Here is a 26,718-nt window from a genome sequence, read left to right as displayed (position 1 = left end):
GGAGGTTATGCTTGAACTGTATAAAACACTAGTTAGGCCACAACTAGAAAAATGGGTGCAGTTCTGGTCACCACATTACAGGAAGGATGTGATTGCACGAGAGCGGGTGCAGAGGAGATTTACGAGGATATTGTCTAGACTGGAGAATTTTAGCAAGGAGGAAAGATTGGATAGGCTGGGGTTGTTTTCATTGGAACAAAGAAGCCTGAGGGGATCTAATTGAGTTGTATAAAATTATCAAGGGCCCAGATAAATTGGATAGGAAGGACCAATTTCCCTTAGCAGAAGGGTCAACAACCAGAGTGCATAGATTTCAAGTAATTGGTCGAATTTTAGAGGGGATTTGAGGAGAAGTGTTTTCACCCAGAGGCTGGTGGGTGTCTGGAACTCACTGCCTAAAAGGGTGGTAGAGGCAAAGACCCTCATTATATTTAAATAGTACTTGGCTATGCACTTGAAGTGCCATAACCTACAAGGCTACGGGCCATTTGCTGGAAAGTGGGATTAGGATGGATAGCTCTTTGTTGGCTGGCACGGACAAGATGGGCCGAATGGCATCCTTCTGTGCTGTAAATTTCTATGATGCTATGATTCATTCTTCACCCAGCTCCCTAGTTTCTGGGGTAGATATTCGCCTTGGGCGGTAGCAATAAGCAGGCGGTCTCTCATCAGCCGCCTGTTATACGCTGCTTTTTATACTGTGGGGGTGAAGTCATGTAAATTCAGGAAGATCATACCGAAACAAGCCGCCCGCATCAGACACCCACACACACTTTACAACCCCAGCACAAACCGCCCACATCAGACACCAACACACAAACTTGCCAAAGCAGCAACTGAGGAAAGACAGACAGATTAATCCTGGATTGATGTGCCTTTATTACACTGAATCACAAATCAGAGATCAGAATCAGTACTAACCCAGCAAGAGTAGGTGATGATCAGGTGCTGGAACCTGGGCTGTTTAACCCAGTCTAACCCAGGGTCACTGGGTAATGATCAGGAGCAGGAACCTAGGCTGATTCCCCCACACTGACCCAGGGTCTCAGGGAAATGATCTGGAGTAGGAACATTGGGCTGTTTCCCCCACACTAACCCTCAGTCACTGGAAAATGACCAGGAGCAGGAACCTGGGCTGGTTCCCCCACACTAACCCAGGGTAACTGGGTAATGATTACGAGCAGGAAATAATGCTGATTTCCCCACACAAACCCAGCGTCACAGGGTAATGATCCGGAGCTGGAACCTGGCCGATTCCTCTGCACTAACTGGGCAGCACGGTGGCATAGTGGTTAGCACTGTTGCCTCACAGCGCCAGGGACCCGGGTTCAAATCCGGCCTCGGGTGACTGTCTGTGTGGAGTTTGCACATTCTCCCCGTGTTTGCGTGGGTTTCCTCCGGGTGCTCCGGTTTCCTCCCACAGTCCAAAGATGTGCGGGTTAGGTTGATTGGCTATGATAAATTGACCCTTAGTGTTAGGGGGATTAAATACGTGGGGTTACGGGGATAGGGTGGGATATGTGTTGGTGTAGGGGTTACGGGGATCGGGTGGGATATGTGTTGGTGCAGGCTCGATGGGCCGAAATGGCCTCTATCTGCACTGTGGGGTTTCTGTGATTCTGTGATTCTGTAATTATCAGGAGCAGGTACCGAGTTGATTACCCAACATTAACCCAGATTCACTGGGTAATGTTAAGGAGCAGGTACCTGTCTGATTCCCCTACACTAACCGAGGGTCACTGGGTAAAGCTCAGGAGCAGGAAGCTGGGCTGAATTGCCAAACTAACCCAGGGTCACTGGGTAATAGTCAGGAACATGGGCTGATTCCTCCACTCTAACCCAGGGTCAATGATTAATGATCAGAGGCAGGAACCTGGGCTGATTCCCCCACACTAATGCAGAGTCATTGGGTAATGATCAGGAGCAGGAGCCTGGGCTGATTCCCTCACACTAACCCAGGGTCATTGGGTAATGATCAGGAGCAGGAAACTGGGCTGATTCCCCCACACTAACGCAGAGTCATTGGGTAATGATCAGGAGCAGGAAACTGGGCTGATTCCCCCACACTAACGCAGAGTCATTGGGTAATGATCAGGAGCAGGAGCCTGGGCTGATTCCCTCACACTAACCCAGGGTCATTGGGTAATGACCAGAAGCAGGAAACTGAGCTGATTCCCTCACACTAACCCAGAGTCAGTGGGTAATGATCAGGAGCAGGAGCCTGGGCTGATTCCCCCACACTAACCCAGAGTCAGTGGGTAATGATCAGGAGCAGGAACCTGGGCTGATTCCCTCACACTAACCCAGGGTCAATGATTAATGATCAGAAGCAGGAACCTGGGCTGATTCCCTCACACTAACCCAGAGTCACTGGGTAATGATCAGGAGCAGGAGCCTGGGCTGATTCCCCCACACTAACCCAGGGTCAATGATTAATGATCAGAAGCAGGAACCTGGGCTGATTCCCCCACACTAACCCAGAGTCAGTGGGTAATTATCAGAAGCAGGAACCTGGGCTGATTCCACCACACTAACCCGGAGTCAGTGGGTAATGATCAGGAGCAGGAGCCTGGGCTGATTCCCCCACACTAACCCAGAGTCATTGGGTAATGACCAGAAGCAGGAAACTGAGCTGATTCCCCCACACTAACCCAGAGTCAGTGGGTAATGATCAGGAGCAGGAGCCTGGGCTGATTCCCTCACACTAACCCAGGGTCATTGGGTAATGACCAGAAGCAGGAAACTGAGCTGATTCCCTCACACTAACCCAGAGTCATTGGGTAATGATCAGGAGCAGGAGCCTGGGCTGATTCCCTCACACTAACCCAGAGTCATTGGGTAATGATCAGGAGCAGGAGCCTGGGCTGATTCCCCCACACTAACCCAGAGTCAGTGGGTAATGATCAGGAGCAGGAGCCTGGGCTGACTCCCCCACACTAACCCAGGGTCACTGGGTAATGATCAGGAGCAGGAACCTGGGCTGATTCCCCCACACTAACCCAGAGTCATTGGGTAATGACCAGAAGCAGGAAACTGAGCTGATTCCCCCACACTAACCCAGAGTCAGTGGGTAATGATCAGGAGCAGGAGCCTGGGCTGATTCCCCCACACTAACCCAGAGTCACTGGGTAATGATCAGGAGCAGGAGCCTGGGCTGATTCCCCCACACTAACCCAGAGTCACTGGGTAATGATCAGGAGCAGGAGCCTGGGCTGATTCCCTCACACTAACCCAGAGTCACTGGGTAATGATCAGGAGCAGGAACCTGGGCTGATTCCCCCACACTAACCCAGAGTCACTGGGTAATGATCAGGAGCAGGAGCCTGGGCTGATTCCCCCACACTAACCCAGAGTCACTGGGTAATTATCAGGAGCAGGAGCCTGGGCTGATTCCCCCACACTAACCCAGAGTCACTGGGTAATTATCAGGAGCAGGAACCTGGGCTGATTCCCCCACACTAACCCAGAGTCAGTGGGTAATGATCAGGAGCAGGAGCCTGGGCTGATTCCCCCACACTAACCCAGAGTCATTGGGTAATGATCAGGAGCAGGAGCCTGGGCTGATTCCACCACACTAACCCAGAGTCAGTGGGTAATGATCAGGAGCAGGAGCCTGGGCTGATTCCCCCACACTAACCCAGAGTCAGTGGTTAATGATCAGGAGCAGGAGCCTGGGCTGATTCCACCACACTAACCCAGAGTCAGTGGGTAATGATCAGGAGCAGGAACCTGGGCTGATTCCCCCACACTAACCCAGAGTCACTGGGTAATGATCAGGAGCAGGAGCCTGGGCTGATTCCCCCACACTAACCCAGAGTCATTGGGTAATGATCAGGAGCAGGAGCCTGGGCTGATACCACCATACTAACTGTAGGGGGTTTGGTTTGGGGTTTGTGTCTGGCCAGTCAGGCGTATCTGAGCTGCTCCAGCCCCGTGCGGTTCGAATCACTTCCCCTCTGGTTCTGACCACCGGACTTATTACGAGCAGCGATATAAACAAAACGAGACCAGTGGTTTGGTGCAAAGAAAACCAATGTTTATTAAAAATAGAGAAAAATAAACACTATACAGAGAAAATCACTATGTATGTAACACAGGGGAGGAGAAACGGACACATCGAAGGAAAATGACTAAAATGACAATTTTAGCAATCCCCTTAACTCCCACCCTTTACACCTATCTAAGTTGTCTTGCGATTGGCCAGAAAGTTTATGCTCACCAGTCTCGGATATTAGAACGCCTGCCCCGTGCCCTGTTGCCTGCCAATGTCTTTAGGGTTTTCACCGCCCAGAGCAGAGATACCCCAGTGATTTAAAATGTAACTGCGGGTATCCTGCTTCCCTTGGACGGGCTCTTCATCGTCGATCTTCTTGATGGTAAGGCAGGGCACCGGAGTCCAGGCGAGAGAGAAAGATGTGGCTTCCCGAGGGATTACTTATACCCCTTTCTGGGAGCCCTTATCACTCGCCAGATCAGCCTGTTTCTTTGTCTGACCTGAACGTGTTGAAGATGATACAAAGGAAACCGATCTGGGCCCATCGACTTGGATGGCCGGTTAATTGATCTTTAAACGTCCCATAAGTGTTTTCCTTTGTGTAACTGGTCTTGTGATGGGGCCATTCCAGTTTTAATGCCCCGTTGATCGTTTCCAAACAGTGTTGAAGTCAGCTAACGAAGGTCTGAATGCAACTATTACCCATTGATTGTCTGTGCAACGGCCTTGATGGGTTTTAATCAGAGGCCTGAATGCCACTGTTTGCTTCTCATACATAAATGCAGACGGCCTGTCTGCCTTCTAATTTCTGGAACATTCCTTCTTTGTCAGTCCAAACCTGAACTTTGCAGGCCTTGGCCATGAGGTTCACCGTAGCCATCTTGTTGGGCCCTGGAGCCCTGGATTTTAAACTCAGTCCAGCCAGGGTTTCTCCAATAAGCCAGCAGTAAATCTTCAGGGGAGACATGAAATTTGCGAATCCTTTCAGTCTTCCCTAGGATACTGAAACTTGCCTGTAGTATTCAATCAAGGTGAGCAAATTTCTGACCCCCCACAAACAACCTTCCCCTATATTTATCTATCCACGATCCCTCGACACATACATTCCCCTTACTTAGAGAAAACTACAGTGAACGACAGGCATCTATCAATAGAAACAAATTACTATCTGTTACAATAATCCAAGCACGGAGGGGGTCCAGCACCCCTGCACTACTTGGGACATCATAGAACTTCATTTCAACACACAACCTTTAATAAAAATAAACATCAGGCCAAAAAAAAACCATATTTATTAAAAATAACGAGCAAAAGCAAAACAAGCTTTATTAAAATAACAAACGGATCTGCCATCATTCGGCAGTGATATTACACAAAGCTCACATGGGTGTTTCTTCTTCCACCTGGGCATACTGGTCCTTCCATTACCCTTTTACATTAAATTCTACCCCGGGACCCTTTCTCCTACATTGGACACAGACCAGGTAGAGGACGATCCCTAGCTGGCAGACTACTAAGATGTGGGACGCCATTCGAATCCAGGAGGGGACCTCTATACTCTCAAAAACGTCCCACCAGGGCGGGGTCATGATATCTAAAATGTCGGCCCCTATCTGTACAGTCTTCTGTTCCAAAGTGTAGAAGTGCTTTTGCGATACTAGGACGGCTTTTAATAATTTGGTAAGGTGCTCTGGGAGAGGGGGAATCGGGTAACCAAAATGGCCGACATATTTCTGGAGGTGAGTGAAATTCTCCTCCACAGTGAGGTGAACAGTGGATGGTTCAGGAATGGGGACAATTCGTACCTGTGTCACGTGAACTTCTGCCTCGGGTTTGAAGCAGAAACTGCTGTCACTCACCGCGCACCAGCTGTGCTGTCCGTGCTGGTAGTGAGACGCTCCTGTGGTGATGCAATATGTCCCACCTCCTATATACGCTACCTGTAGGGGAACATGGCCTTGTGCCATGGCTTCCATGGTACAATTTATAGGTTTTGCGTCAGCAGCTCTGAACCCGCACTCTGGTTTCGAATAGGCATTCAAGTGCTGGGGACACAGGATGATGTGTGCTCCCCGGCTACGGCACCCCGAGAGGTCAGTACCTGTCATAGCGTGCTCCCACTTTATGACATAGGGTGGGACTGCTGCAAAACGAATGTGTGCACCCCCTTGAATGACTCCAATGTTCTCCACCCTGTGGGGCGGGCTGTCCTACCCATAACCGGCATTCTGACTACTATTCCCATAATTGGTAAAATTCCCCTCTGCATCCCGTTCGCCACTCCCATCGATCACTATCGGTGCTGTGTCTCTGGAGCACCCATAGAGGTGGAAATCCTCCATGTCACCTCTCCTTCCGAAGCTCAGTCCTATCAGGGCGAGTAGGATTATGCCCCCCTTCATTCCGTAAATTTTCCTGTAACAGATATAGAAGCACACAGCCAGGTTCCCTAGAGATTTGTTGGCTTGGGTGAAGCATGGTCGGGTCTTGCGACCTCGACTCAAATGTACACACTCTGAGCAAATTACTTAAAGCTAACCATCACCTTAATTAGAATTAAATTAAACACTCTAAACTTAACACTATATAAACTTAAAAATTAAACTACCTAAACTATATACAACCGCCGCCCGTCTCCGGGCGGCCAGCCTAAACTCTGTTTGGGCTGCTACAGGCTGCTCCCTGCGGCGTGGCTGCACTGACCTGCACTTCCAGTCCCTTGCAGTCTGTAGCTGCTAGCTGGGGACCTTTGTCTTCCGACTTCTCTTTAACTCGGGAGGTTGTCATTTTAAGCTGGGGAGTCGGTGACCATACCTTTCTTGGCTGGGGTGGCCGAGGAGACCTCCTGGGGAGTGCTACCGGTGGGGCTACCCTGGCGAGCGGACCCTTGGCTCGGGTCACAGTCCTCGCTGGCTGGGGGCCTTCTCCCTCGGGTCCCTCCCTTCCGAAACCTGAACTGGGGACGGGCAATCCCTTGCCACCGGCTGCCGGTGGCTGAGGGTCTGCCCCTCCAGGCTCAAAACCTGGTTCGGGCTCGGAACCATCTAGTTCGGGCTCCTTCTCCTCGGAGTCCCATAAGAGAGGGGGAGTGGTCTGGACAAAGTGCTGGGGAACTTTTCCCTTGATGCACGCGACTGCGCCTGCGTGTGCAGCCTGCGTGCGCGTCCCCGCTGCGGGCTGAGGATTTCTAATCTCGGGTTGAATCCCAGCTGCCTGTTTCCCTGCCTCCGGCTTAAACAACTCACACTGGTCATGAACCATTTTAAAAACCCTTAGCTGACCCTCTAAATTGCCAGCCCTCACTGTTAACCTAGCATTCTCCTCCCTTAAAGCCTGCTCAACTAACTTAGCCTCCGCAACCTGGCACCGCAGGTATTCCTCCATTTTACAGGAGGTCTCTTCCTGTGTGTGTCTTTCTGGGGGACACAGGTCGACAGGCTGCGCTGGCACTAGTCATTGCTGTGGGTTGTATGGGGCTGATGGGATTACAACACCGGTGGTGGCTGCTATTTTCCCCTGGTTGGTCAGGAAGAAAGATCGTATCAACTCCAAGAGTGGCTCGATCGCAGCAGGAGGGATACCTGGCTCTGCCTTTTGGGCTGGGGCTGATGAATTCTTTCCCTTATTCTCCTTCCAGGGATTCTTACAATCCTTGCACCAGTGGCCATCCTTCCCACACCCGTAACAGTTTAACTTAGTCTGGGAGGGACGGTTCCCCTCCTGGTGCCACTCTTTCTTACTCTGGCTCCCAGGTTTAACCTCATGGATTTTTCCCTTGGGTTGGGGCGTCTCGATACCCCTCATATTTTTAAATGCTATAGTGAGCTGGCGGATCACCGTTTCCTCGGTGGTCTGGGGGCTACTGGGGTCAAACCAGGCCGCAGCCTGGGCTTGGATTTGGGGCAGGCAGTGTGTCATTAGACAACGGAGCCAGTGGGTCAATTGGACTTGGTTCAGTAATGTCTGCGCTGGCATTCCCGGGCATGCGCTCTGGTAGACTGGCCACAGCCTGTCTGCGAACGCCTGCGGGGACTCCCCTGGGAGCTGTACCATTTTTTCCACCCGGGCGAACGGACTCCCGTCATTGAGTCCCACGGCCTCCAATATCTCATTCCTCAAATCCTCATAATCCTTCTGCCCCTTTTTACATTCATCAGATTGCGTCTGGAGGAGATCACTCCCCAGAGAAAACAGCAGCATCTTAGCTTGCTCTGCGTCATCGCAGTCATTGACGCACGCTGCCTGTTCTATCTCCCTGAAGTGCAGAGAGGGGCCTCCCTTTTCAGTGAGCTTGGGGATGTGGCTAACCATAACCCTGAGCTGTTGGGTGCCATGCGGCACCACAAACTGATTTTGGATTGCCCCTGGGTCCTCGTCATCAACGGGCGGGCCGTACCTCCGTTGTCGGAGGGGGTACACCAGTCCTGGTCCCGGCCTATCTAGCGGGGCCTGCTGTGCTTCCCCTACCACTTCATCCTCCACCCTCCCTTGCTACCAGAACTCCTGAAAACTCGGAGCTGTGGGTGGCGGCCGTGGGACCTCTGATTCCCTGGCCAACTTTGTCCTGGGTGCTGCCTGTGGGACGGTTCGGTTTGGGTTGCTGGTAAAGTCCGACTGGCCCGCCTTCGGGCTGGTGAGGCATACCATGCCCTTCGCCCTCGACAAGGCCATGCCCAAGCTTTCTATCTCCTCCCTACAGGGCCCGTGATCTGCCTCCTCGAACCCCCGGTCGCAGGCTAGCTTGTATGCTGCCTTTACCTCCATTACTTTCTCCTCCTGCTCTTTTAATTTTTGAGTAAGGTCGCAAATTGTGTCCTGCAGCCTTATCTCGCTGCCCCTCACCTCTCTAACCTGGTATTCTAAGTGCTCCATCTTGCGCCTAGCACTGGCTTTACTTTCAGCGGTCTGGTACTCCAGGCGCTCTACCCTTGCCTGATTTTCCCATTGCACCTCGACGGCCCGGGCCTCCAGACGCTCTACTTTTGCCTGGTGTTCCTTGGCCATCTGCGCTCTTTCTTGGCTTAAAGCCTGAAGCGCCACTAGCACCTTCTCTTCCGCTGCAACCTTATCCTGCATTTCTAGGGCCAATTTCTTGAGCTTGGCAGCCTGTGCTGCTACAACCCTGTCCAGCACTAGGACCTGCTTCTTATAGCACATTAACCAGACTGCCTTTTCAATTGCCCTCTTATGCTGTTTACTCGCCGTCCACTGGGCGGCGGCGTCTATGGGACGCTCGGCCTTTAACATAGCGCCCACCCATTTCTTGGCGATATTAACCTTTCTACACACATAAGTGGACAACCTCTCTTCCATTACGGTTTCTCCCTCCGCACCACTGTCTGTTATATCGCATACTGTCGCCGATGTCCTGTCGCGGTCGCCATTTCTGTAGGGGGTTTTGGTTTGGGGTTTGTGTCTGGCTAGTCGGGCGTATCTGAGCTGCTCCAGCCCTGTGCGGTTCGAATCACTTCCCCTCTGGTTCTGACCACCAGACTTATTACGAGCAGCGATATAAACAAAACGAGACCAGTGGTTTGGTGCAAAGGAAACCAATGTTTATTAAAATAGAGAAAAATAAACACTATACAGAGAAAATCACTATGTATGTAACACAATTACACTTAGCGGGGGAGGAGAAATGGACACATCGAGGAAAAATGACTAAAATGACAATTTTAGCAATCCCCTTAATTCCCACCCTTTACACCTATCTAAGTTGTCTTGCGATGAGCCAGAAAGTTTATGCTCACCAGTCTCGGATATTAGAACGCCTGCCCCGTGCCCCGTTGCCTGCCGATGTCTTTAGGGTTTTCATCGCCCAGAGCAGAGATACCCCAGTGATTTAAAATGTAACTGCGGGTATCCTGCTTCCCTTGGACGGGCTCTTCATCTTCGACCTTCTTGATGGTAAGGCAGGGCACCGGAGTCCAGGCGAGAGAGAGAGAGAGAGAGAGAGAGAGATATGGCTTCCCGAGGGACTACTTATACCCCTTTCTGGGAGCCCTTATCACTCGCCAGATCAGCTTGTTTCTTTGTCTGACCTGAATGTGTTGAAAATGATACAAAGGAAACCGGCCTGGGCCCATTGACCTGGATGGCCGGTTAATTGGTCTTTAAACGTCCCATAAGTGTTTTCCTTTGTGTAACTGCTCTTGTGATGGGGCCATTCCAGTTTTAATGCCCCGTTGATCGTTTCCAAACAGTGTTGAAGTCAACTAACGAAGGTCTGAATGCAGCTATTACCCGTTGATTGTCTGTGCAAACGGCCTTGATGGGTTTTAATCAGAGGCCTGAATGCCACTGTTTGCTTCTCATACATAAATGCAGAAGGCCTGTCTTCCTTCTCATTTCTGGAACATTCCTTCTTTGTCAGTCCAAACCTGAACTTTGCAGGCCTTGGCCATGAGGTTGACTGTAGCCATCTCGTTGGGCCCTGGAGCCCTGGATTTTAAACTCAGTCCAGCCAGGGTTTCTCCAATAAGCCAGAAGTAAATCTTCAGGGGAGACGTGAAATTTGCGAATCCTTTCATAACCCAGAGGAACTGGGTATAGATCAGGAGCAAGTAACTGGGCAGATTCCCCCACACTAACTCAGGGTCACTGGGTAATGATCCGGAGCTGGAACCTTAGCTGTTTCCCCACATTAACCCAGGATCACTGGGGAATGGTCAGGAGCAGCAACCTGGGCCGAAATCTCCACTCCAGCCCAGGGTCAATGGGTAATGATCAGGAGCAGGAACCTGGGCTGATTCCTTCACACTAACCCAGGGTCACTGGGTAATGATCAGGAGCAGGAACCTGGGCCGAAATCTCCACTCCAGCCCAGGGTCACTGGGTAATGATCAGGAGCAGGAACCTGGGCTGACTCCCCCACACTAACCCAGGGTCACTGAGCAATTATCAGGAGCAGGAAACTGGGCTGATTTCCCCAAACTAACCCAGGGTCACCGGGTAATGATCCGGAGCTGGAACCTGGGCTGATTCCCTCACACTAACCCAGGGTCACTGAGCAATTATCAGGAGCAGGAAACTGGGCTGATTGCCCCAAACTAACACAGAATCACTGAGTATTGATCTGAGCTGGAATCTTGGTTGTTTTCCCACATGAACCCAGGGTCACTGGGTAATGATCAGGAGCAGGAACCTGGGCTGATTACCACACACTAAGGCAGATTCACTGGGCTATGATAAGGAGCAGGAAATTGTGTTGATTCCCCCACACTAACACAAGGTCGCTGGATATTGTACAGGAGCAGGAACCTTGGCTGACTCCCCCACACTAACCCAGAGTCAGTGGATAATGATCAGGAGCAGGAACATGGGCTTATTCCCCCACAGTAATCCAGGTTCACAGGGAAATCATGAGGAGCAGGAAACTGAACTGATACCTCCAAACTAACCCAGGGTCACTGGGTAATGATCAGGACCAGGAACCTGGGCTGATTCCCCCCCACACTAACCCAGGGTCAGTGGGTAATGATCAGGACCAGGGACGTGGGCAGATTCCCCCACACTAACCCAGGGTCAGTGGGCAATGATCAGGAGCAGGAGCCTGCGCTGATTCCCCCACACTAACCCAGGGTCAGTGGGTAATGATCCGGAGCAGGAACCTGGGCAGATTCCCCCACACTAACCCAGGGTCACTGGGTAATGATCAGGAGCAGGAACCTGGGCAGATTCCCCCACACTAACCCAGGGTCACTGGGTAATGATCAGGAGCAGGAACCTGGGCTGATTCCCCCACACTAACCCAGGGTCACTGGGCAATGATCAGGAGCAGGAGCCTGCGCTGATTCCCCCACACTAACCCAGGGTCAGTGGGTAATGATCAGGAGCAGGAACCTGGGCAGATTCCCCCACACTAACCCAGGGTCAGTGGGTAATGATCAGGAGCAGGAACCTGGGCAGATTCCCCCACACTAACCCAGGGTCACTGGGTAATGATCAGGAGCAGGAACCTGGGCAGATTCCCCCACACTAACCCAGGGTCACTGGGCAATGATCAGGAGCAGGAACCTGGGCAGATTCCCCCACACTAACCCAGGGTCACTGGATAATGATCAGGACCAGGGACCTGGGCAGATTCCCCACAGTAACCCAGGGTCACTGGGTAATGATCAGGAGCAGGAACCTGGGCTGATTCCCCCACACTAACCCAGGGTCACTGGGCAATGATCAGGAGCAGGAACCTGGGCTGATTCCCCACAGTAACCCAGGGTCACTGGGTAATGATCAGGAGCAGGAACCTGGGCTGATTCCCCCACACTAACCCAGGGTCACTGGGCAATGATCAGGAGCAGGAACCTGGGCAGATTCCCCCACACTAACCCAGGGTCAGTGGGTAATGATCAGGAGCAGGAACCTGGGCAGATTCCCCCACACTAACCCAGGGTCACTGGGTAATGGTCAGGAGCAGGAACCTGGGCAGATTCCCCCACACTAAACCAGGGTCACTGGGTAATGATCAGGATCGGGAAATTGGACTGATTCCCCCACACTAACCCAGGGTCACTGGGTAATGATCAGGAGCAGGAACCTGGGCTAAATCCCCAAGTTTAAGCCAGCGTCATTGGGTAATGATCAGGAGCAGAAACCTGGGCTGATTCCCCCAAACAAACCCAGAGTCACTAAATAATGATCAGGATCAGGAAACTGGGCTGCTTCCCCCAAATTACGTCAGGGTCACTGGTTCATGTTCAGGAGCAGGAACCTAGGCTGATTCTCCCACATCACCCTCGAGTCACTGGTTAATGAGGAGGAGCAGGAGCCTTGGCGGATTCCCCCACACTAACCTAGGGTCACTAGTCAATGATCAGCAGCAGCAACCGGTGCTGATTCCCCTTCATTAACCCAGAGTCATTGAGTAATGATCAGGAGCAGGAACCTGGGCTTATTCCCCCACACTAACCCAGGGTCACTGGGCAATGATCAGGAGCAGGAACCTGGGCTAATTCCCCCACACTAACCCAGGGTCACTGGTGTATTGATTTCTCTGTGGGTTCAATGACGAGACATTTATGAAAGAGAATGAGTTTTAATCTAAAGTCTGTTCAACTCTTTTATACAGCTTTTACAGGAGACACCATGCTAGTGTTGCAGCTAGAACAAAACTGAAACCAAACTAACTGCCTTGCTTCGCTCGGTCACATGCCCTCTGCTGGTCAGGCACAAGCAATCAATACATGCAATTAAGGCATCATAATCGAACAGGCAAATACCATCTCTATTTGCTGATATCATTACATCTCCTTTTCTTAAAACAAAAGTATTTTACTTTTAACTAACAACATGTTTTCTTTGTATTAATCTGCATTTTAACTGTAACACTTAATGAACTTACATTATCATTATCATGATCAAGGTTTTTTAACCTTGCTTTGTGTGTTCACATGAAATATGTCAATACACTAGAACTTGAAGAAAGAATAAGATAACATTACTTCCTTCTATAACAATAGTCCTTAAATTTGCTCAATGAGTCTCTCAGGAGGCTTCACGTGTCTTGAGGATTTTCTGATTGATTGTCCTTGAATCTGAGTTGTTGCCTCAGATGATGTGTTCTCAGCTGTGTGATCAGGTTGTTCAACAATATCAGTCTCTTGACCTGCTGTGGCTGGTCCCATGAGAAGATCTCGACGATTTCTTCTCAGAACAGCACCCTCATCTGTCTAAATGGTGTATGATCTTGGTTGAACTTCACTCAGGACAGTTCCCTTCTGAGTCCATGTGTTTGTTTTGTCTTTGAACCTTACTTGGTCACCAATGTGGAGTTCAGGTAGGTTTTGTGTTCCTCTGTCATAGTAATATTTTTGCTTTTCTTTCTGTTGCTCTTTGAACTTCCTCACTTTCTCCCCCTCTTTTGTTTTCAGGAGGTTCTCCGGGATGGGTAGGTTTGACCTTAGCCGACGTCCCATCAGGAGTTGGGCTGATGACTTACCACACTCGAGCGGTGTTGTGCGGTATACAAGCATGCTTTGGTAGAAGTCAGTTCCACTGTCTTTTGCCTTGCACATCAGTCTTTTCACTGTCTGGACTGATTTTTCCACTAGTCCATTGGACTGTGGATAGTGAGGACTTGACGTTGTGTGGACAAAGTCCCACTCTTTGGCAAAGTGTCGGAAACTTGCATTGTAAAACTGGGGTCCGTTGTCTGTGAAGACCTCGCTTGCCACGCCATGTCTGGAGAATATGGCTTTCATACATGTTATCACAGCATCTGCAGTGGTGGTGTACAGTCTACAAACCTCTGGATACAGGGAGTAATAGTCTGTGACTACAAGATAGTCCTTCCCTTGACATGCGACTAGGTCAGCGCCTACCTTCTGGTAAGATCTGTCTGGTGCTGGGTCTAATTTTCTTAAAATCAGTCTCTGATATCACATTAACTTGTGCTCCAGTATCCAATTTAAATGGAATGTGTATGTCATTCACTTTTAGTGTCAACATCCAGTCTCTTTCTTCTTTTTTGTTTTCAGACACAACATTTACATAGAATTCCTCTATCTCGCTTTCATCTACTGTATGGACCTTGCTTTGTTGCACTTGGTTCTTGCAGCAACGGGCATAATGGTTGTTCTTGTTGCAACTATTGCATGTTTTACCATATGCTGGACACTTTCTTGGTGGATGCTGTGTACCGCATCGACTACATGACTTTCAATTGTCCCTTTCATTTTTGTTCGCTGGCCACACCTCTTTTTTCACATTGGCGCTCTTTTTGTTAAATGGTTCATGTCCGTTCATTCTCACTGCATCCACGTTGCAGCTATTGTCACTGAACAGCTCCTTTGCCTGCAACTTCACAGTCTCCAGGATGGTTTGTTGCCTCCCTGGTGCCAGGGTCAAGGATGTCACTGAGCGGCTGCAGGGCATTCTGGAGGGGGAGGGAGAACAGCCAGTGGTCGTGGTCCACATTGGTACCAACGACATAGGTAAAAAGAGGGATGAGGTCCTGCAGCAAGAATTTAGGGAGCTAGGTGAAGGATTAAGGAGCAGGACCTCAAAGGTTGTAATCTCTGGATTATTCCCGGTGCCACGTGCTAGTAAGTATAGGAAAAGGAAGATAGAACAGATGAATGCGTGGCTAAAGGAATGGTGCAGGGGGGAGGGCTTTAGTTTCCTGGATCACTGGGTCTGCTTCTGGGAAAGGTGGGACTTGTACAAGTCGGACGGTTTACACCTGAACCAGGGGGGAACCAATATCCTTGCGGGGAGGTTTGCTAGCACTGCTGGGGAGGGTTTAAACTAACTTGGCAGGGGGTTGGGGTACAGAGTGGAGCTATAGTAGGGGGTGATTTACAGCCAAATACAGAGGGAAAAACAAGTCAGCTGGGAAGGCAGAGCAAATATGTGAAGGCAAAAGAGAATATGGCAGGGCTGGAAGGCATTTATTTTAATGCAAGGAGTCTTGCAAATAAGGTGGATGAACTGAAGTTGTTGTTGAACACATGGGAGTACGATATTGTTGCTATCACGGAGACATGGTTGAGGGAGGGTCAGGACTGGCAGCTCAATATTCCGGGGTATAGAATCTTCAGGCGAGACAGAGGGGGGTGTAAAAGGGGAGGGGGTGTTGCAATATTAATTAAGGAGTCAATTACTGCTGTAAGGAGGGATGATATATTAGCGGGTTCCTCTAATGAGGCCATATGGGTAGAACTTAAAAACAGAAAGGGGGCAAGCACTTTGCTGGGAGTGTACTATAGGCCCCCAAACAATCAGGGGGAGATAGAGGAACAGATATGTAGGCAAATCTCAGAGAAGTGCGAAAATAATAGGGTAATAATAGTGGGGGATTTCAACTTCCCCAATATGGTAAGAGCCCATGGGATCCAGGGTGCCTTGGCGCGTTGGATCCTAAACTGGCTGAGTGGCAGGAGGCAGAGGGTGATGGTCGAAGGTTGCTTTTGTGACTGGAAGCCTGTGTCCAGTGGGGTACCTCAGGGATCGGTGCTGGGTCCCTTATTGTTTGTGATCTACATAAATGATTTGGATGAGAATGTAAAAGGTATGATCAGTAAGTTCGCAGATGACACGAAAATTGGTGGGGTGGTAAATTGCGAGGAGGAAAGTCTCCGGCTACAGGACGATATAAACGGGTTGGTCAGATGGGCGGAAAAGTGGCAAATGGAATTTAACCCTGAAAAGTGCGAGGTGATGCATTTTGGACGGACAAATAAGGCAAGGGAATACACAATGAGTGGTAGGACCCTAGGAAGTACAGAGGGTCAGAGGGACCTTGGTGTACATGTACATAAATCCCTGAAGGCAGCGGAGCAGGTAGATAAGGTGGTTAAAAAGGCATATGGGATACTTGCCTTCATTAGCCGAGGCATAGAATATAAGAGCAGGGAGGTTATAATGGAGCTGTACAAAATGCTGGTGAGGCCACAGCTGGAGTACTGTGTGCAGTTCTGGTCGCCTCACTATAGGAAGGATGTGATTGCTTTGGAGAGGGTGCAGAGAAGATTCACCAGGATGTTACCTGGGATGGAGCGCCTCAGCTATGAAGAGAGGCTGGACAGGCTGGAGTTGTTTTCCTTGGAGCAGAGAAGGCTGAGGGGGGACCTGATTGAGGTGTACAAAATAATGAGGGGCATAGATAGGGTAGATAAAGAGGAACTTTTCCCCTTAGTAGGGGGGTCAATAACAAGGGGGCATAGATTCAGGGTAAGGGGCAGGAGATTTAGAGGGGATTTGAGGAGGAACTTTTTCACCCAGAGGGTGGTTGGAATGTGGAACTCAATGCCTGAAAGGGTGGTGGAGGCAGGAACCCTCACAACATTCAAGAAGCATTTGGATTAGCACTTGAAATGTCATTGCATACAAGGCTATGGACCAAATGCTGGAAAATGGGATTAGACTGGACAGGGATGGATGGGCGGCGCAGACACGATGGGCTGAAGGGCCTCTTTCTGTGCTGTAAAACTCTATGACTCTATGACTCTGTAGCCCTACACAGTGCTATGGCTTTTCCCAGGTCTAGATCTTGCTCTCTTAGCTGTCTTTCCCTTAGACCATTATCTGGAATACCACAGACCAGTCTGTCTTTTATCAGCGAGTCTGTCAGTCCCCCAAATTCACACGATTTGCTTCTGTTTCTCAGTTCAGTCACATACTGATCAATAGTCTCACCCGTTTTCTGAACACATGTGAAAAATCTGTGCCTCTCAAACGTCACGTTACGTTTAGGTATGCAGTAGGCCTCAAACTGTTCCATTATTTTATCTAGCTTCATTTTGTCTCCATCAGCAGCGAATGTGAAATTATTATACACATCCAGCGCTTCATCACCCACGACATGTAAGAACACTGACGATTTCTTATTATTACTTTTCTCGTCAGCTCCGATTGCTGATAAATACAACCCCACACGTTGTTTGAACCTTCTCCAATTTTCAGCCACATTACCTGTCAACTGAAGCGTCGCCGGTGGGTGTAAACCTTCCATTTTTCACTTCGTTAGCTATTTTCCAATGGTAAGCAACGATGTTCTCTTTTGGCTTGCTAATTTGTGGAGAGCTGATTTAACTTCAGGTTTTTTCTCTTCATCTCTTTCAATCACTTCTGACACCATGTATTGATTTCTTTGTGGGTTCAATGACGAGACATTTATGAAAGAGAATGAGTTTTAATCTAAAGTCTGTTCAACTCTTTTATACAGCTTTTACAGGAGACACCATGCTAGTGTTGCATCTAGAACAAAACTGAAACCAAACTAACTGCCTTGCTTCTCTCGGTCACATACCCTCTGCTGGTCAGGCACAAGCAATCAATACATGCAATTAAGGCATCATAATCGAACAGGCAAATACCATCTCTATTTGCTGATATCATTACAACTGGCTAGTGATCAGCAGCAGGAACCTGGTCTTATTCCCCCACAGTAACCCAGGGTCACTGGGTATTGATCAGGATCAGGAACCGGGGCTGATTGCCCCAGACTTCGCCAGGATCACTGGTTAATGATCAGGAGCAGGAACATGGGCTAATTCACCCACAGTAACCCAGGGTCACTGTGTAATGATCAGGGAAACGGCACTGATTCATTCACACAAACCCTGCCTCACTGGGTAATGTTCAGGAGCAGGAACCTGGGCTGATTCATCCACACTAACTCAGAGTCACTGGCTATTGATCAGGATCAGGAACCTGGGCTGATTGCCCCAGACTACGCCAAGGTCACTGGTTAATGATCAGGAGCAGGAACCTGGGCTGGTTCCCCCACACTAACCCAGGGTCACTGGGCAATGATCAGGAGCAGAAACCTGGGCTGGTTCCCCCACACTACCCTTGAGTCACCGGTTAATGATGAGGAGCAGGAACCTGGGCTGATTCACCCACAGTAACCCAGGGCCACTGTGTAATGATCAGGGAAACGGCACTGATTCATTCACACTAACCCAGGGTCACTGGGTAATGATAAGCAGCAGGAACCGGAGCTGAATCCTCCACAGTAACCTACGAACACGCTTTGAAGCTCAGGGGCAGAAACGTTGGTTGATTCCCCCGCACTAACCGAGAGTCACTGAGCCAATTTATACTTCCCCGAACAGAAGCTTAGCTCTTGGGGTGTTTGCTGCAACATTCACCTCTTTTTACTGGAGCATGAAAGAAACTGTCAGCTCAGCAGTGACCTTTAACGGATCTCTAATAAAGTGCTTATCCACATGTGTTATTTTATCCTAAATATTATTTTCCATTTAATGGTTGATTTTATTGACTAGTAATTCTTCTCTTCAGCAGATAACCCTGTCACAGGTACAATCATTCCAATAAATCACTGGATACAGTAACACATTTGCAAATCTCAATAAAACTGATAACTTTCCTTCCAGTCTGATGTATATTTTCCCTCTTAATTTCCCTTCCTCACAGTTAACTTAGTGACGATTGCGATCCTGTCTCGGGGAAAATGCGGTCTCTCCAAATGTGTCACTTGCTACCTGGTGGCCATGGCTGCGGCAGATCTACTGGTCGTTATCCTCGATCTGATATTGAGGCACATTCCGATTATTTATAGGGAACAGTTTCGTTTCGTGCTGTCCATCCGCATGTGTAATATCCACGCTGTCCTGCTGTATGCAGCAACAGACTGTTCTGTCTGGTACACCGTCACTTTCACCTTTGATCGATTTGTGGCCATTTGTTGCCAGAAGCTGAAAACTAAATATTGCACCGTGAAAACGGCGGCTGTGATTCTGGGAACAGTGACAGTGCTGAGCTGTTTAAAGAACATTTTCTGGTATTTTATGCTGACAGGTCGATTTTGGCTTATGAATATGCCCTGGTTTTGTGATGTAACATATGATGTTCGGGAATCACAGGCCTGGGCAACAATTGAGTCCCTGCATTTTATCCTCACCCCATGTGTCCCATTTGTTCTGATTCTGCTGCTCAATGGTGTCACCGTCAGAAACATTTTAGTGGCCAGCAGAGCCCGCAGGAGACTCCGGGGTCCCAGCAGTGAGGACAGACCCAGAGACCCAGAGATGGAGAGCCGAAAGAAATCCATCATTTTACTATTGGTTATCTCAGGGAATTTCATCCTGTTATGGTTTGTCTTTATGCTGTATTCTGTATGGTCACGAATGTGGTATTTGGGGTATGAGGCTATCACTCTGCCTGATTTTGTACAAGAATTGGGATTCATGTTGCAGCTCCTGAGTTGCTGTACAAACACTTGTATTTATGGCGTGACCCAGACAAAGTTCAGAGAGCAGTTGAAGAATGTGGTGAAATATCCTTTTATTCTCATTGTAAAATTCATTAAACGATGAGAAGAAGAGAAGGAATTGCAGCATCAGAATTCAATCCTACCTCATATTTCGTCTGATGCACTTTCCCCCGTGGTGCCAGTAATATAGATTACATAAGAACATAACAACATAAGAACCAAGATCAGTACTAGGCCATTGGGCCCTTCGAGCCTGCTCCAGCATTCAATCAGATCATGGTGCATCTTCTACCTCAAAATAAACTATCCGCTCTATCCCCATATCCCTTGATTCCATTAATATCGAAAAATCTATCGATCTCTCTCTCTTGAATGCGCCCAAAGGCTGAGCCTCCAGAGCCCTGTGGGGTAGAGAATTCTAAAGATTCACAACTCTTTCATTGATGAAATTTCTCCTCATCTCAGTCCTAAATGGCCGACTCCTTATTCTGAGACTGTGACCCTTGGCTCTAGATTCTCCAGCCAGGGGGGAAACATCCTCCCAGCGTCTACCCTGTCAAGCACTGTAAGAATTTTATATGTTTCAATGAGATCACCTCTCATTCTTCTAAACTCTAGAGAATATAGGTCTAGTCTACTTAATCGCTCCTCAAAGGACAATCCCCCCATCCCAGGAACCAGTCTGGTGAACCTTTGTTGCACTCCCTCTATGGAAAGTCTATCCTTCCTTAGGTAATGTAGGATTCGCAAAATTGGACTTTGTATTAATAAGGGTCAAATGGCAGAAGAGGCCATGATTTTAAGGACTGTTTTAAAAGAAGCCCAGAAAAAGGGGCATACAAAATGGCCACCATACCATGTGACCGGCTTATTGGGACATTTTAAAATGGTTCCTGCGAAACCTCAGACAGCTTTGTGGATTCAACTCACAGTAAGTTCTGGAAGCCATTTCTGAGAGAACGAAACCAGACCCACACGTACGCATATGGATTAGATGCAGATCCAGTCAAGATCGGCCTGGAGACAGAGGCCATCTAAATGTTGACCCAGACAAAAGGGGACAATTTCATATTCATGAGAACAGCACCAAGGACTAGATAACGAGATCAGCAGGACATTAAAAACAATGAAGGTCATTCCAGACCAGAGATGGACCTTTACCGGCCATCGAAAATATTTTAAAATATAATAACTACCCCGCTGTGCTCCCAGCCCGCCAAAAGTTAAACAAAGACTAACCTGATTTTGGGCGGGAAGTGGGAGCTTCTGAAGGAAAAGTATAATTGGAAGAGGAGTGGTTGTTGAGAGGAGTTGAATTCGACGGTTGTTGAGTTGAGTTGGAGTGGAGTCGGAGCTTCTTCGGAGCGGTGGGGGGAGCCTCAGCTTTTCGAGCTCAGCCCTGGAGCGTTGGCAGCCGGTCCAGCTTTTGAGCTGGGTAAAGAGGAGCTGGTTTGGGAGAAGATCAGCGAACTCCTCTCCACCATTGGAGGAAGAAGAAGAAGACTAAGCCACCATCAAGAAGACCGTTTGAGCCGGCGTCCCGCCCTGGGGTCAAACATCGGGAGATCATCGACCAACCCCGGGCCGTTGACGAAAACGAGTGGCCCTCTCCCGGCTCGGGAGCAGAGACAAAAATAAACTGAAGAAACCTATGTGAAGGCCAGCACAAGGCCCAGGGTCGAGCTGACGATCCTCGACCCCGCCGACATCCAGAACCAGCCGGTGTCCAGCCGCCCCCGACCCCCACCTCAGGAGAGAGGTGTGGCGCAGCTCACTGGGGCGCCACGATCCACATGGAGACGGAACGCCTGAAAGGATCAAACGCAGACTGGTTCAAAACCTTGCACTTCCTAGTTGGATTGGTGAGCATGATTCTGGCCCTTCACAACCAGATCTAGATAGGTTTAAGGGGGTGGATTTAAGGGTATAATTAACATGAGTTGTTGTCCCTCGATGTTCCGTGTGTTTCCTTATTTCATGATGAATTTTGTAGAGTATAAGATGCCTGTAGTTGCCTTAGTTAGTATTGTGTCATCATGATTTGTTTGTGTTTTTCCCTCCCATGTACTCTCTTATCTGCTTGCATTTGATTTATTTTTCCTTAAGCAATAAAATTTCATTTCGTTTCATCAAACTTGGTCTACAAGAGTTTTCTCTACATTGTAGTTCCTGCCCCAAAGTCCAGTGTATAGAATCTAAGGGGCGAGTGGGTCGAACCACTCAAGGTTTTACTGTGCAAGAGAGAGAGGCCTCTAGAGAGAGAAACCTCTGCGATCAAAAACCCCTTACAGAAAATGGCGACCGCGGCAGGACTCTGGCAGCAGGATTGCAATGTAGTAGATCCGAGTTTGAATGGTCGAAATGCAATGGATGAGAGGACAGCGGATTATGTCTTTGGCAAGGTAAATCTCACTAAACAGTGGATTTCCGATCTCTTACTGGATGGGCGTCCGGTGGGCGCAGCCATCAGGTGGACAGAGAGCAAAGAGCATAAGAAGTCAGTGGAGAAGGCAGTGTGGCTGAAGTGGTACAAGAAGCAGGTCCAGATCTTGGACCGGGTCGTTGCAGCACAGGCAGCCAGGATCACAACCCAGGCAGCAGAGATAGAGGAAAAGGCCATGGGTGGGGAAAAACTCATCACAGCGCTTCAAGCGCTAAATCAGGAACGCCAAGTGGTAGCTAGTCAACATCAGGCTAGGATAGAGTACCTGGAGTGCCAGGTTACTGAGGCAAAGATCAATGAAACGAGGATACGGGAGAAAAGCGCCCGCCTCGCACAACAGCTAAGAGCGCAGGAGGAGAGAGTAGTGGAGCTTAAGGCAGCTTACAAGCTAGCCCTCGAGCACGGGTTTGAGAGCACAGACCATGGCCCCTGCCAAAAGACCATAGAGGACCTAGGAACGGCCCTGGTTAAGGCAAAAGGCATGGTGTATCTCGTCAGCCCGAAAGCCAGTCACATGGACTTTTTAAAGGAATCAAAACAGCTGATTCCAGCTGAGGTAGTTGTGGTACCAGCCACCGAGCCGGCAGAACCGCTGAGCTATAGTGAGACTTGGCCGGAAAAACAGGAGGTGGTAAAAGAGGAGGTAGATGAGGTGGAATGTGAGAAAGAACAACCACTGGTAGCAAAGCCCGGACCGGAACCAATGTGTCCCACTCGGCACCAGAGGTTCGGTCCCAACACCGCAATGGCGATGTCTGACCCCACCAGAACCAACTCGTGGTGCCCTACGCTGCCCCGCAATTAAGGTCCATGGTGAGCCACCTCACACGACTCACAGTAAAGGGAGATCCCTCGATTCATTTCAGGGAGATAGAGGAAACAGCAGCCATTAACTGTGATGAACAGGAACAGGATCCCACAATCCTTCAGTGCCTCTCAGATGAGAGTAAGAGGGGACGGAAAGGGTATACGGATCTCAGGGAGGAAGTTTTAGAAGTAATGGGAGTGGACGACGGTAGTCCGTTCGACCATGTGGAAGGGACCGTGCAACTATCTGGAGAACCCCCACGGGTTTTCACAGAAAGGCTGTGGCCAGTGTATCGACGCAGCTGTCCGGGTATGCCTGAACGGGTTGCAATGAACGACGAACAGCGGGTTCATTGGCTCCGTTGCTTGGTTACCAACAGCTTGCCAAAGATACGGGCCCTAGCCAGGTCGTGGTTTCATCCCCAAGGTCCCGGTGTCATGGAGGAGACGGTGCTCCGTTAGCTAAATGTTGCGTACAAGAATTGTAGAGGTCAGGAAACAGCTCCCCAGAAGGGAAAGGTGCATGAGGCAAAACCCGCAGCCCCAAGCAAGAAGGAGTGGCGTCAGGAGGGGAATCGCCCTGTCCAAGCCAAGCTCAATTGCTACGGGTGTGGGAAGGATGGACATTGGCACAAGGACTGTAGAAATCCGTGGAAGGATAATAAAGGGAAATTTCCTGCAGCCCAAGCCCAAGCCCAGACCGCCACCCCAGCACCAGCCCAAACCCAAGCCGTAGCTCCTGCCCCAGCACAAGGAGCTGGTGCAGTTATGGATCCCGCTGCGATTGAGTCAATCATAGAGACAATGCGGTCTCTGATGATTTCACAGGAGAAAATAGCTGTCACCACCGGTCTTGTCATGCCCGAAACCCCGACCGTTGTGCCCAAATGACTAGAGTCAGCGCAGCCCGTCTACCTGTGTGCGCTGCGATATGATGTATGGAGATGACCCCTCGTGGAGATGGAAGTGGAGGAGGTAAAAGGGACCTATCTGTTGGATACGGGAGCATCGTGCACCGTAATCCACGCAGATAACCCCACTGCTTCGCCTCTATCCACCGGGGTCTCATACCTCCTGTCGGACTTCACGGGCGAAGAACAGGCTGGTGCACATTCCCTTCCCCTCTCCATTCGTTTAGGACCACTCCGCACCATGTGGAAGTGTACACTAATGAAGTGGGAGGTGGGAGGTGGAACGGGAGTCCTGGGGTCTGATTTCTTGGTGGCCCACGGGATCCACGTGGACCTGAGAAATCGTTGTCTCTGGGGAGCAGGTACGAGTGTGGAAGAGATAGAGAGCGTTAAGGAAAACCCAAGGAAGGCGCGGGTTGGCCGGCGAGAAGTAAAATTCTTGGGTCTAACCCTATGCGCTGGCGAGAGAGCCGTAGAGCAGGAGGATAGACCGGAATCGGTGAAAAATCCACCGGTCCATGCCACTCACGCAGTAGAGGTGTCCCAACGCAACAAGTGGTTTCACATAAGACGGTGCAAACTGTTTAAACCGGGTGCAAGAGCATCAGCAACCGAAGCCAGGTCTGAGGGTAAAGATCCTCAGCCTGAGGCGTGCGATGAGTCGCAGACCACACAAGCTGGCGTTGTAGCCTGCTTGGAAGGAGAAGCTGTCCCGCCCACCTCGGGGGAGCTTTCCCCGATGGCCTGGGACTCGGACGAGGAGGGGCCCGAACAACAAGGTCCCGCCCTCGACACGATTCTGGAGGAGGTGGAGTTGGAGGACGGAGGTCCCGCCCTCGACTCGAGCGTGGGGGAGGTAGAAATTGGGGGCGGAGATCCTCCACCTGCAGGGACAGGTGAGGGGGAGTCATCTGCCACAGACCCAAATCCCAAAGGGGTGGAGCCTGAGGGGAGGGAGCCGAAGCCCACAGTCATGGAAGAGCCACGGGCTGTGAGAGCTAAGGTCCCACCCGAGGTCCACTCGCTAAGGGAGCCATGCCCAAAGTACCTTTTCGCAGGTCGACTCGAACGCCTCAGCCGGTAAAACCTTGGCCCAAGTCCCCCGCTCCCAGTAAACGCCGACTTGAGAAATCCTTGACAAAACGCAGTCCCCGATTAACAGCAAAAGGCTGCAGGGAACCCAAGCCACAGGTCACTGCAGCCTCGCCACAGGGAGCGGCGAGCTGCAGTCCAATCAGGGATTAGGCAAGCCACCTAGGGATGGGCGGCGCTGTACATAAGTTAAGTTTAAGTTTAAGGTGTGTAAATATTAAGGTGATTAGAGTTTAAGTAGTTTTGAAATCCGCCCAGTAAGTGTGTAGTTTGGATCGAGGTCGGAAGACCCGATCATGCCGTCACCCAAGCCAGAATCTCTCGGGAGCCTGGCTATATTGTTTAATCTGTTACAGGAGCCAGAAAGGATGAGAGGGATCCTCGTCACGTTCATGACGATCGGATGGAGCTGGGCCTATCGGGGCCGCACCAAGGACTCCACAATTTACGGGTGCTCTGGCAACAGAGGCCCCATCACGACTGATGGAACCGGCCCACGGGACGCTGAAGAGACTGCTGTCTACTTCCATGAAGGAAGGTGGCCAGGCTGGCTGGGGTCGAACTCTACTGAATACTCCAGCCAGATGGGGTTTGCATACAGGGAAACGTCTCTGATGTGCCCCAGGGTGAGGGTCATCACACCCAGGATCAGCGTCACCGCTGGGAGGAAGATTTGCCTTGTTTGCAATGGACGGGTACCTTTGGATCATTGGTGGTGGCTGCGCAAGTTGAGCAGCACCATGAAGAACTCCACTGTGGAGTGGGAGAGAACACCCATCGGACTATTACGGGAACTCATGGGGGGGTTGAGTGTCTGTTGGGACAAATGGTGGGAACCAAATGAGGGGATCTACATCTGTATGTGGGGTCCAGAACGTGCTTGCCCCACAGGCGTCTCCATCTTTTTCCAAAGACAGTGGCAGGATGCTGGACAAGGAATGAGGTGGGACGTCAGCACACGGGCGTGCGGAGTCCCATACTCTCAGATCCCAGTAAACGCCACTGAGCTCATCACCCGACCCCGCAAGCCCCTGCCCACAATTCCGGTAGCTAAAGCCCTCAAGGAAGGGTGCCCCACCACAACAAAGGGACCCGGGAACGGATTGGTATTGGTACCCACAGGCCAGGTACTGTACCAAGGGGTCCACTACGCAGTGGCCTCGGTGATTTTAAACCTCACCGAGGTATGATTGCCAGAGTGGTGCCCCAGGGAAATGGAGCAATTATACCAGGTCCTGTTAACAAACATGTTTAAACAGTTTTACGAATTCGACTTTGCCGATGTCGACAGAGACGAATTGTACACCACACCACATGAGGTCTTGGACAGAGTAGGGAGACAAAGGAGGGGTGCAGTAAATGATATTTTCACAGCTTTTAATGCAGGAACTTCTGTCATCAACACACTGGATGATGTGGAGCTGCAAACCCAGATCAATGGTTTGAAAACACAGTTAAGAAAGATACTGACTGACGAGAATAAGGCAGTGGGTTCTGAGTTACATGAGGACCAGGCCATGACACTACACTTAAAAGAGATTATAGCTGAGCTGGAGAAACATGCCAGAATGGTAAAAGCTCTCATCAGGGAGGATCGGAACGCGTCCGATCTGGCTGCGCAGAACGAAGCTTGTGTGCTATACGGGCCGTGGTTACTGGGCGAGGGCCGCAGTAACCTGGAGGATCTAAAACAAGGTTTAGTCCCCTCCTGGATCAGCAACAAGCACCTCGCAGCCCTCCACCCTTCTGAGAATGCATTGAGTCCGTGCCAGCTCAGACTAGCTTCAGAGGCCTA

General features: G+C 50.0%; 1 protein-coding gene across 1 annotated transcript in view; it reads left to right on the top strand.

Moving 5' to 3' along the window:
- The window catches only part of LOC147097231 (putative G protein-coupled receptor 139), a 41,217-nt gene extending 21,444 nt beyond the window's left edge, over nucleotides 1-19,773 (top strand). Inside the window, exon 2 of the mRNA XM_085972011.1 lies at nucleotides 18,872-19,773. Coding sequence (XP_085828137.1) covers nucleotides 18,872-19,773 — 902 coding nt within the window. The remainder of the gene's footprint in view (nucleotides 1-18,871) is intronic.
- The last annotated feature ends 6,945 nt before the right edge of the window (nucleotides 19,774-26,718 follow it).

The sequence above is a fragment of the Somniosus microcephalus genome, chromosome 32 (genome assembly GCF_052327205.1).
Source record: "Somniosus microcephalus isolate GS21.2 chromosome 32, FLI_Smic_1.0, whole genome shotgun sequence".
Lineage (NCBI taxonomy): Eukaryota > Metazoa > Chordata > Chondrichthyes > Squaliformes > Somniosidae > Somniosus > Somniosus microcephalus.
Note: the sequence above shows the minus strand (reverse complement) of the source record. Positions and strands in the feature narration are given on the sequence as shown.